We start from the raw sequence: 12,613 nt of genomic DNA on the forward strand, positions 1-12,613 counted from the left end.
TTGGAAGGGCAGAATCAGGAGCCCAGGACTGCAGTACAGTTTTACCATGCTAAATATCTGCCCCAGTATAGCTGAATTCAAGCAAAGGCTGATAATGAAAGCTCTGTATCTACACCCAATATTTTTGTTGAGTTTTTTTAATGGAAAACTGGGTATGGGCCAGGTGAGCCCTTTGTGAAATGTGTACTGAAGAACATATTAGGCAAATCCCAAGTGTTGGAACATTTTGTACGCTAGCACTCAGTTCCTCTGGACAGAATCTTTGGTGTAGCTAAGTCACAGCTGTAAGAGCATGCTTGTGATTTAAAGCCTGGCTTATGATTTATAAGCTGTAGATTTAACAATCTGTTTCCCACACCAACTGTCCCTTATTGCCTGTAATTCTCTTTTTCATCAGTAGGACCTCTTCTCCACTTGATCATTGTGCATAATTCTCATTAATAAGGGTCTGCTCAATAAAGGGCAAGCTCACATTGATTTCTGTGGGAACAGAAAGACCTAAAGTGCCTGAGCATGCAAGAAAAAAGTGTAGCTGATTCATGTATGTCCAGAATCAGTATTTCCATTAAAACTGAGCTAACAGCCCCTGACAGCTGCCCAGAAACACCCTAGACCTGTGGTAGATCATAACAAAGATCCTGAGTTTGTCAGTATCCAGTTTTCATTATGAGCTATGGAAAATGTCACAAGGTGGTTTGATGCAGGTGAAGGTCCAGTCACATCGAGATTTGTATTGTACAAGTCTTTTGTGATCATCTAGTTTTAACACAATCCAGCTTGCTGAACAAAACCTGATTGATTCCAATAAATCCTTTCCTTTAGGGTTAGCATGAGCCCTATTTTGTCTGCATAGAGTACAGTGCTTTGAAAACATGCCTCCCTTTTTCTTTCCAACCACTAAATTACCTTTTCTCTCTCTTCTTTCTCTCTCTTTTCAATTTTGTTGCCAATTAAAATTGAGAAGCATTTTAATCGTGGGTCCCCAGCCACAAACCTAGGCAATGAGAAACCTTTCTGTGCCAAACATTCCCAGGCAGGTACTGAGTGCTGCCTGTGTACTTTAACTTGCTGTCCCTGCCCTCTTCCTCTCTCACATTACTGTGTGGAAGACCTTGCACAACTGAGTTTACCACTCTTTTTCCTCCTGCCTAGACACTCCTGCTTTTTGTGTTGTGCACTGGGGCATTCATTCCAGCATAACTAACCACACTGGAGAGGGGGCAATAGGGTTGTTGGTTTAGGACTATTCTCAGGCTTGTTTATTCTTGTATTCCTGATCAGGTCTCTTCTTCGCCAAAGTCCTAGCTTTTAGCCTATGCAAAGAGAGGTTGATGGTCTCAAATCAAATGATGATCTGCTGAGGTCGCTCTGACCTAATAACTATGAATCTATGAATCAGTTCCCTGTGGGCAAGTGTAGACATTTCTAGGGCAAAAGCTGATTCTGATCCTCTTGGAGCCACTATAGGGACATCAAGGGCCAAAGAAGCAAAAGAGACTGAATAATCTTCTTCACTAAGTACAGATAGTCAAAAAGCCCAAGACTGAATCAGTTCAATCTTTATGGGTAAGTCTAAGCTGCGTTGATTGAACCGATAAGCAATTGACCAGACATTCACTTTTGATTCCAAAAATGCAGTGACCTGCCTTCTTGCTTGGCTGGAGCAGACAGCTTGGGCCAAGGCTAGCCCATGCACCCTGTGAGGTGGGAAGGGGAGGGAGGTTTGCAGGGGAGGTACAAAGCATCCTGGAATGCTGGGGACTGTGAGTTAACTTAAATCTGGAGGGGATCTAGGAAAGAAGTTCCATAGACCACTTTAACCTAAATCAGTTAAATCTGATACTACATCCATCCAGATGTATCTAAAACTGGTTTCAGCTATTTTGAAAGCAGTTGATGTGCACTGAACTTCTGTTGTTTTAGAGATTTGAACTGGTTTCCATTCACTTATGCTGGCTTATGTGTAATTTCTGTCCGTAGCCCTTAACTTCACTGGTTCCTTTGAATCAGAAGAGTCATATGACAGGAAGCTTCTGCTGCTGCCTGCACCTGTTTTGTAGATAAGCAAAGAATTGCAGTCTTCAGGACTTACAATCCAGCAACTTTCTACTTCCTTTAGGAGCCTCACCTGTCCTTAAAGGGATCATAGAAGTCATCAGCTTTTCACAGCATTGAATTCACTTAAAAAAAAAATCTCATCAGAAATTATAATCTGATTGGCACATTTGTACAGACACAGACCTGTGCCCTGACAGAGAAGAGTCAGTGATGGGGAGCTGCTGTCCTGTTCCCTATTAATCTCTTCTGTCCAAACTAAACACACTTCTCTCCAACTTTCCTCATATGGCGTGCATTCCAACCCCTTCATCATCTTTGTCACTCACCTCTGGATCTTCTCCAGTTTCTCTACTTGCTTCTTATATTGCAGAGCCTAAAACTGCAAACAGTATTCCAGCTCAAAACAGGATATGGAGTATGACTAGGTCCAGGCAAGGGGAAAGCAGCAGCAACTAAAATGGGGGTAGAGAGAGAAGTTTTTCTTAATGCACTGGTTCCCAAACTGGCTTGCAAGGCCATGTTAAATGGTCTACTGATCATACTAGGACATCCTCTCTTCACCTTCCCCCCCACCCTTTTCATTTTGATAAGTGTGCATAGGGGTCTATGAAAAAGGGTGGGTTGACAGCAGTCACTGGGCACACCTACATTAGATGCTACGGCGCAGTAGCCACGAGTTACTACATAGTAGCTTGTGGCTACAGCGCAGTAGTGTTGCCAAACACTAACTGTGTGGCAATGGTACTGTGCAGCAGTAATGAGCTAATACACAGTAGCACCAGGAAAAAAACGTGCAGTCATGGTACTGTGTAGTACCACCAGTTACTGCACAGTCCACTGCACGTGTAGACATGGCTACTGAGTCAAAAGAGTTTGGGAAATACTTTCATAAATGGATTTTAGGCTTCTTGCACGCAGATTGAACATCCATCTATATTTTAAAGTATAGTTTAAAGTATAGTTTTTTAGCACTGTTCTAACATGACCTGGTCTTTCCACACTGGTTGGCCACTACTTCCTTTAAACTAATTTTTAAGCTCCATAGTTCAACTTCTGTTGTTCAGCCAATGCAGACAGGGCACAGCCTGGACATGAAGTTTCACTTCCTCCTGCTGTTCTGTTATTACTAACCTAAGTAGTTATACAAATATACTTTTCTTGTTTATGATCTCAACTATGTGAATCATAAACTCCAGACCCATCTAGCTTCCTCCTAAACCTTCACAAGGAAGCTGCTAGCTGCTGGCAAGTTGTGTAGGTGAACAGACAGTAGGTGGGCAGAGGGTCAGTGTAAGGTTGCTGAGCCAGTGTTAGCTGGAACCCAGTCTTCCCAGCAGACTAGCCCTGTTTGTTCAGGCCCTTTTATGGAAAGGTGCTGAGCCCTCATACAAACTTGCGTGGATTCCAGAACAGGCAGGAAGCCCTTAGATTCCTTTGTGCCTCACTCGGTCTTTCAAAGGGCAGTGCTGCCTTAACAAGAGAATCAGGTTTTTTTAACTCGAACAGACTCAGATGAATGAACAAGTAGGATGGCCACATTTACCTGTTTTGATTGTTGACCTATATGGAGGAGATGGAAACTGTTATCACCTGAGGTTTCTGACAAACAGCATTGAAATTTGATCTCTGTTTTTCCAGATAAAAACCTGTTAGCCTTTGCTCTCTGCCAGTAGTTTCCCAATCAGAAAGCCGTGGCCTTAATCAGGCAAAATCCATTTATATTTTGTTTGTTGTAATGTTCTGGTTTGTGTGTATGTCACCAGTCCCTGCAGATGCTATTTTGAATCCATGCTTTCTCAGTTCCCCTTGATCTTAAAAGGACACAGCTAACGTGAATAGGCCCACCCAAAAGTTGTAAAAGCTTTTTATCTAGCTGAGACTTCTTAGGCTGAGCTGAAAAATCTCACTGAGGTTATTTTCCAAAGGTCTTTTTAGTCATAGTAGTACTACTGGTATTTTTTGTATTTATTTTTTAAAGCAGGTGATAGAGTGAAAAACAAGTACAGTATATGAGATAAAACTTTCTGCAAGAAAAAGTTCTTAGATTACCTAGTCTGTTTTATAGTCTAACAGGCTCTTTTTATCTATATGACTATATTACTTAACGGTATGAACACATGTACCTCTTTGACCAGTTTAAATGTAGTTTAAACCTGAAACAGAGAGATGTATAAGTCAATAAAACAAGCTTAAAGCCACCTGAAACCATTCACAAGTGTACCTGGAAAATGAGGTACTGTGTTGGATTGATATACTTGGAATGGAGAATGTGTTATATGGGGACAATCATGTGTTATGTGGGGAACCATGACATAGGTCTGGTCCACTTCCACATGTTCAGTAATCTTCCCAAGACACTCTACCTCTTGGATCTGTTCTTCAGATCCAAATTTTCAGTGCCAAGACTTGCAACAGGCTTTTATAGAATTTGCAGAGAAACAAAAGTGGTACAGATGGGCCTAACACCAGGCCTTCCACCCTTAATAAGTGCCCCATTAAGCTGACCAGTCTGGAATCTCTTGTCACCCTCCCTGGTTTTCTACTGTTCATACCTGTATACATTGGTTTTTAAGTCCACCCTGTTTAATTAGAGTAAGAAATGTTGTCAGACAGATTTATGTTCTGTTTTCAGAACAATACAACAGTAAGTGAATAAGAATAACCTGCATTTCTATAACTTTTTTCCTCAAAGGATCTGGGAGGGTAGGTTGTCTGTCCAAAGTTACCCATATGTAGACCCAGCAAGAGAACCAAGATGTCCTAACAAGCAGTCCCCTCCTGCATTAGACAACACTCCCTCCTTGTCAAGCACAATAGAAGACTGTTTTAAAACAATTCCCTGAGCCAGGTCCTGTGATTCCATCATAATTTACATTTTTTACTTTTTCTTCACAGATAACTTTGTCCAGAGACCTTCAAGACCATCAACAGAAACAGTCCATCACAATCCCCCAACAATTGAACTGTTGCATCGCTCTAGATCACCTGTCACCACCAATCACCGGCCATCACCAGACCTGGAACAGAGACCATTGAAGTCCCCACTGGACAACACTATCCGTCGCCTGTCCCCAGCTGAGAGGGTCCCAGGAACAAGGCATCAGCAAGAAAACAACCATCAGGATACTTACCCTCTCTCAGTGTCTCCTATAGAGAACAACCACTGCCCACCTCCTTCAGAAGTGCTTCAGAAGCCTTCCAGCCCCCGCCAGGAGAACACCCGAGTCATCCAGCTGATGCCTAGTCCCATCATGCACCCTTTGATATTGAACCCCAGGCACTCTGATTTCAAACCGTCGAGGTTGTCTGAGGATGGGCTGCACAGGGAGGTAAAACCCATCAACCTGTCCCACCGAGAGGAGCTAGCGTACATGAACCACATCATGGTGTCTGTCTCCCCTCCTGAGGAGCATTCAGTGCCAATTGGAAGGATAGCAGGTAAGTGTAACATCCTCTACACCTGTGATTTTCACCTGCCACATCATGCAAAAGCCATGAACCAGAGAATAAGATTTATAGCTATCTGAGTTTCCATTTGTACTTGATAACTTCAGAGAATGTGCTGGCATTGTATAAATCTCACTGTAGCTGTTGTGGAGGCAGTTAAGTATTACTTATATCAGTTTTACAGGTAAGTAAACAGACCAACAGAATGTTCTGCCTCTGATCCAGCACTAGCATTAAAAAATGTTTATGGTTACTGCTTTTCAGGCCCCCTCTACATATGCAGGTAAAGGCATGATGGGATCTAATGCATGATCCACAAAATCATGCCTCCTGCCATACTACACGTATGCATGTAGTACGTACGTAGGCGTGTTGTGGGATTGCACACTAGATCCCATTGTGCCTTATTGCTGCTCTTCCTGCACCAGCAAAAAGCAAGCTTTTATGTCTGAGCCCCCTCAGTTAAGAGGCTTGCAGCCAAAGGGGTGCCCATGCACTCCTGGGCTTGGAGGATCACAGCAGCCATGACCAACTGAGCCTGAGGATTTCATGCAGCCCCAAGCCTTGGGGATTGCAGCACCCACAATCCCCTGGGTGGGGGTTTCATGCTGGGCATGGTGAACCCCTGTGGCTAGGGACCCTGTCAGCTCATGGGTTCCCAGCCTCCAGGAAGACCTCTACACATGCAAATTAATGCTGGATAGCAACAGCTATAAAGATAATACACATTTTCCAGGTCTAACTTTATAGCTGGTTGGAGCTTTTTATCATATGATAGCTACTTTGCACATATAGCTGGTTTTAAGGTAATTGCACAATTAATCATTTAATTGTGCCATACATGTGACATGTAGAGGGTGCCTTATTGTCCTTCCTATTCTACCTCCTGCTAGTCAGTGCCCTTTAAAATGATAGGCTTGAAAAAAGGACTATCCCTAATGGAGTGTCTTACAAGCTGAGTTGGTCCAAAAAGCAGAAAATGCTATCAGAGGAGTTCGAATTAATGTTTGACGGAAACGGTTTTAGGACAAGGACACATTCTGAAGTTCCCCCTGAGTGTGTTAAAGAACCTAGCAGCACTTTTAAGGACCTTTGGTTTGCTACAAAACTTTAATCCTTCTCTTCAGATTTTAAGTGAAAATGGTGCATAGTCATTTAGCTGAGGCTTTTACCAAAGCAGGGTATGAGGGGTAGAAGCATTTTCAACTTCTCCCACTGACACTGATCTATCAATTGACCTAATACAAACAACGCAGTGTCTACAGCACTAAGCAGTTTTACCTACTTAATAGTAAAAGAAAAAAGGGGCAGGAGAAGGAATTACTATAAACCAAACCACCTTCCTCCAAGACATTGTCTGAAGGCATCTAGTTCTTTTCTAGAACTTGTCCTTGCAGGAAGGCTACCATTTTCCAAGGCTAAATAGTGAGTGATGCTGGGAGGCCTTTGAAATAAGGCCTCAGGATTGTCCCTGTCCCTGAAGGGTATAATCCTACATTGCACTGAATAACTGCTGGAAGGTGACTTGAGAAAGAAGTTGAGACACTGGAACATCTAGGGGTACTCCGAACATCGCGGCACTGGGCCCAGTTGTATGACATGGCCATCCTGGTTACTTCTTTCCTCAGGGAGACCTGCCTTAGGCTTTTCTGATGTGTCTTATTACCAGGACTGTCCCTTCTGACAGACCTAAATATACCTCCATCCCACACAAACCTCAGGCTTTGTCTTACTTGTGTTATCGTAAATAATTGACATCACAACAGCTGAATCAGGAAACTGAGGTTACAGAAAGTGTTATTTGTGCTTAAAAGGGAACTGTAAATAGCTCAAGGTTGGGGGGTGAGAGGAGGGAGCAGGGGAAACCCAGATGCTTCAGAAACATGCTGAATGCCCCAAATAACAGAGGGAAGGGAACATTCCACACTCCTTTGTAACATAAACGGTTCAGTAGAAAATGCAGTGCCATAGTCCAGGGCTTTTATTTAGTATCAGACTTCTCTACTCCACTAAAGAAACTTAACTTGTGGCCTTCTCACATTTACTGAAGAAAACTATTTACAGCAGAAAGGCTCAGATTGTAAAGGTCAGAAGGATCCCATCTGACCATCTTGCCCTGAATAGCAAAGGACACAGACCCTTATCTAGTAGAGGAAACTGTCATAGAGACATTTACATTACAGGAGTCAATGGCACAACATTTAGTTCCCTGCCTGAATGACTTTCGTCTTTCCTTTTGGTATTTATCACACATGGCATGTCACATTCAGCCCCTGGCAGGTCTGTCAGATATTATATCAGGAGAGGTGCAAAACTAGCTGTGTTCCCTTAAAGTGAAGACTCCGTGGAACCTTGTTTTTGTTCCTTTTTTACGTAAGGTGTATTCTCGGAAGTTATATTTGACTTTCTTTTTTAAAAAAGTAGCCCTTCAGGCTTGAAAATGAGAGCTAGCATTTCCTATGCAGCAGTTGGTTAGCTCTGGTTTCTCTGTGGGTTTTGCGATGGATCTGCAACACCAGAAGAGAGCACACTGGGCACTGCAACAAGCATCAATGCTGAAGCTGTCTCTCTTGCTCTGTGCACAGATGTGATTGGAAAGAACCACAGTGATAACAGTCAGGCTGAAACAAATGTGTCTTTAACTGCAGACAGCCTGCCACATGCTGCTGTTCTGGCAGGGTTCAGGGACTTCTGAAACAGAGAGAGACTCTCCAAAGGGCTGACAAACTATTTAAAGGGAGCACTACCCAATTCTTATACACTACAGCCAGATACTACCCACTCCAAGTTCAGTGACTGGAGAACTGGGCTCCTGAAAGGAAAGTGGCATGTAATGTGTTTTCTTTTCCTCTCTGGAGCATTTTGCTCTCAGACTTAAGTTCCTTTATGCCATCTTTTTCTATGACAACGTTAACCCCTTAATACCTTGAGATTCCCTCTATTGAGAATGCTTCTGCTGTGAAGCAGGTGCTCTGTACATTGAGAGATTGGAAGAGTCTTGCTTTCTGTTGGCTAAGTCATTTGCTATACTAAGGAATTAAAAGTAGAGCACTGGTCTCAAGTTGCAGCAAGGGAAGTTTAGGTTAGATATTAGGAAGAACTTTCTCATTAGGAGGGTAGTAAAGCCCTGGAACAGGCTACTCAGAGATGGAGTCTTCATCTCTGGAGTCTTCATCTTTGGAAATTTTTAAGACCTAGCTAGACAAAGCTGTGGATAAGATGATCTAGTTGGGGATGGCCCTGCTTTGAGCAGGGTGTTGGGCTAGTTGACCTCCTGAAGTCCCTTCCAACTGTAAGTTTCTGTGAATTCTGTGATTTCTAAAAATACTCCTAAAAAAACAATGTGCTGCTTTGGGAATAAACAAGGAGGCGATGGGGTCTGGCAGATGGAGCAGCAGACTGGGATGCAGGTGTTGTGGGTTCTATTCCTATTTCAAATATTTTAAATGCCAAAAGCCAAAATCTGCCCTTTCACTGCCACAGGCTGGCAAAGAACATAGATTAGGGCAGGATTTAGGTCCAGGCCTCTTAACACAAATGCATGAACTCACTCATTCACTCAATTAATTTTTGCTGTAAAAAAACCCAATGTTTTCCCTAGCTTTTATCTGCAAACATCCTGTTTCCAAATTGGATCAATAGAACTCTGGACTGTCTGTCAGAAAAATAATGACCTCTGCTCAGCAATTGATTAATCTCTCTAACATTTTTATGTGATCGTTTTCAAAATATTAATTTTACTGATCAAACACTTTGGGCAAGATCCTATTTACCCTTCACATGCTTAAGCAGCACATAGCTATGCTTTCTGAAGAAACAGAATCACCCTGTGCAAGTAAGAGGAGCAGGAGAAAGGCCTTTTCTCCATTTTAACCCAGTTCTCTAGTACCTAGGGCACTTGCTTAGGGAGTAGGAGTCCCAGGTCCTATCCTTGCAGTGGCAGGACACGGACAATACCCTCATCCCCGTGCTTTACCTGAAGTAAAGGATGTTTTTGATGTTTCAAGCAATATGCTTACTAGTTGTGTGTGATGGTTTGTTCCCCAAGTTTTTAAGAACAGCTTACACAAACACTTGTCTAGGATGATTTACACAGAACTTATTCTGCTCTGAGCAGGGGGCTGGACCAGAAGACCTCTTGATGTCCCTTCCAGTCCTATTTTTCTATGATAGTGTAATCTCTTGCTTCCCAAAACAGTGCTCCAGTCACCAGGTTAGGCTATATATTGCCCAGAGCCCTCACCAGTCCTCCTTCTGAAGTTGGCCACTGCATCTTACATTTAATATGAACTGGATAAAATAGATACACAGCAGTGGGGGTAATGCCTGGCCCAGTGGTAGCTGGGGGCCTAGCTAGAACCCAGGCCAGAGTCTTATACCTTCATGCTGCTCCCAACATTGCTGTTCTGGGGGAAATGTTATATTTCTGACCTTTGTTCCAATTTGAACAAAAAAAAAAAAGATTATGAATCTGCAGATTGAAAGCTGCAGTGCCTGTGCACCTCTACCTGGGAGGATCTGTCCACAAACAAGCAACTTTATGACTTAAACACTTCCATATCGTGTAAAAAGAGGCAAGGGGCATCCCTTTGGCTGAAACTACTGAGAGCGTTTTGCCTGAGGCTGAGGCCTGCACAGCAACTGTAGCGATAGCATGGGCCAGAGTAGCTGTTGCAACAGTCAAAGTGAAATCTGGACCTCATCGAAGGTATCACTGGCCAGGATTTCAACCCCAGTATCTGCTTTAGTAGACCGTGACAAAGCTCTACCCCAACTGCACAGCTAGTTTGTTGGGGAGAAACACAGGAGCTGCTGCGTTGGCTAAAACCAATGATCCAATCTAAGGGCCACTACCAGCTGCTTATAAAATGACGATGCAAGAAGCCATGCAATTCGTAATTATGTAATTAAATTATCACAAAGGAGGTTTCTTCCTAACCTCTGTCAGTTAGAGCTTGGCTTTTGTTCCTTCTGGTTCACTTGCTACTAAAATTCTGGATGCTCTCTTTACTCATTTGAAAATCGATTGTCTCGACATCCAGAAGAATCACTGTAGAGCAGCATCCTCAAAGAAGACCACGAGCTCTTGAAGTAAATGTATTTTCTTCCACAGGAAAAAAAGCTAGTTCATTTGCCCATGATAAGGGTGAACTTCATACTGCTGGTTAGAGGTTCTGGAAAGCTATCATGGTATGTTTTAACCACTATGCTTCTACTACTCCTCTGTAGTATAATGGAGAGCTGGTGTGCATGCAAGAAAAAGGTGTCAGGAAACAGAGTTATGACTTCTAATTAGATGGGAATCGACTACTCTCTCAGATCCATCATCTGTTTTGTGATTAAGCCAGGACAATGAGAATTGTACAGATAATGCTAGTGTATGCAAACCTGTTTGGCCTTATTCAGGCAGATCCATTTGTGCAAATAGTTTGGAAAAACCGAACTATACCTTCCATTAATATTCTTCTAAAGTTGCATATTAGTTTTGACTTTCGCCTTCATTAAGAAAAATCAAAGGCAGGTGAGTTTTTTGCTTCTCTTAACGTCTGTTAGTATGCAGTTCTTATCAGTTGGGTTACCGTAGCAATTGGGCTTTATTTAGCTTCAAGTGTTTTTCCCTTTCCAAGAGTCTGAGAAAAAGCAGTGTGATGTTTAAACTGCTGAGAGGATTGTTATCCCCCAGCCATGTATTGGACTGTAACTGCTGAACATTATAGTAAATACTTTCATAAAGGCAGCCAAAATCCTTCCCCTGCCAAAAGACATGGAAGCACATTCTGCTCCTAGCTCTAATTATGACTTACTATCTCTGCCTCAGTTTTCCCATATTCAAATAGGAGGGTGATACTTGCCTTACAGCATTCTGGTTCTCACAGGCTCTTAGGAGCAACCCCTTAAACCAGAGCAAACCAGCATGATCACCAGAGATGAAATTCAGCCCCATATAGAGCATCAGAACATAGGTTGGGAATGACTTATGCTCCAGGTAATCCACATAGTTAAACTGCTCTAGCACTGTTGAATGTCATCCTGAAGTTCAATGAAGGGAAGCAATTTCTGGGTTTTTCCCCATTATTTTCCTCTAAATGGAGGGTTGGTAAGCATGCAATTCTTAATAGGTGAGACACTGCCTGTTGGAGTGTTTCTCTTCTCTTCTCTTCTCTTCAGGGTTTTTTTATTTTGAACCTTGAACAAGCTTCACTTGTGAAGAAATTTGTGTTGATCTCCAAAATTAGCATCAAATTAAAAGGTTTGTTTTAAAACCATGAGAAAAAAAGAAACTTTGCTGATTAAGATCATAGACTAGCAAGAACAAATATGTAGGCTTAAGCATTACAGAAAAACCTAACAAATCCCAAGTGACCTGGTGACCAGCTGTTCCACAACATACCTCTCAGGGCTCAGGTTCAAGGTTGAGCATTTCTTCTTAATAGATCTGGTATGAGCATAATTCATAGTTTCATAGTTCATAGTTTCATAGTAGCTAGAGTCGGAAGGGACCTAGGTAGATCATCTAGTCCGACCCCCTGCCTTAGCAGGAAAGAGCACCGGGGTCAGATGACCCCGGCAAGGTGCTCATCTAACTTCCTTTTAAAAATCCCCAGGCTAGGAGCCTGCACCACTTCCCCTGGAAGCTGGTTCCAGGCCCTAGCCACCCTGACTGTGAAGTAGCGCCTCCTAATATCTAATCTAAACTTACCCTCCGCCAGTTTGTGACCGTTATTCCTGGTCACTCCTGGCAGCGCACGGGGGAACAGGGACTCCCCCAATACCTGCTGATCCCCCCTGACCAGTTTGTAGCAGGCCACAAGGTCCCCCCTTAGCCTTCTCTTGTGGAGGCTAAACAGGTTCAGGTCCCGTAGCCTATCCTCATAAGGCCTGCCCTGCTGACCCCTGATCATACGAGTGGCCCTCCTCTGAACTCTTTCCATATTGTCCACGTCCCTCTTGAAGTGTGGCGCCCAGAACTGGACGCAGTACTCCAGCTGCGGCCTGACCAGTGCCGCATAGAGGGGGAGGATCACCTCCCTGGACCTGCTCGAGATGCATCTGTGGATGCATGATAGGGTACGATTGGCCTTCTTGACTGCCTCCCCACACTGCCGGC

General features: G+C 43.2%; 1 protein-coding gene across 7 annotated transcripts in view; it reads left to right on the forward strand.

The window, feature by feature from the left end:
* The window catches only part of ETV6 (ETS variant transcription factor 6), a 179,296-nt gene that overhangs the window by 137,464 nt on the left and 29,219 nt on the right, over positions 1-12,613 (forward strand). For all 7 annotated transcript variants that reach the window (XM_090043820.1, XM_090043822.1, XM_090043823.1 and 4 more), the window contains one exon: positions 4,954-5,496. In XM_090043820.1, the coding sequence (XP_089899946.1) occupies positions 4,954-5,496 (543 nt within the window). The remainder of the gene's footprint in view (positions 1-4,953; positions 5,497-12,613) is intronic.

Source organism: Crocodylus siamensis, chromosome 4, assembly GCF_052110815.1.
Source record: "Crocodylus siamensis isolate JL-2025a chromosome 4, ASM5211081v1, whole genome shotgun sequence".
Taxonomy (NCBI): Eukaryota; Metazoa; Chordata; order Crocodylia; family Crocodylidae; genus Crocodylus; species Crocodylus siamensis.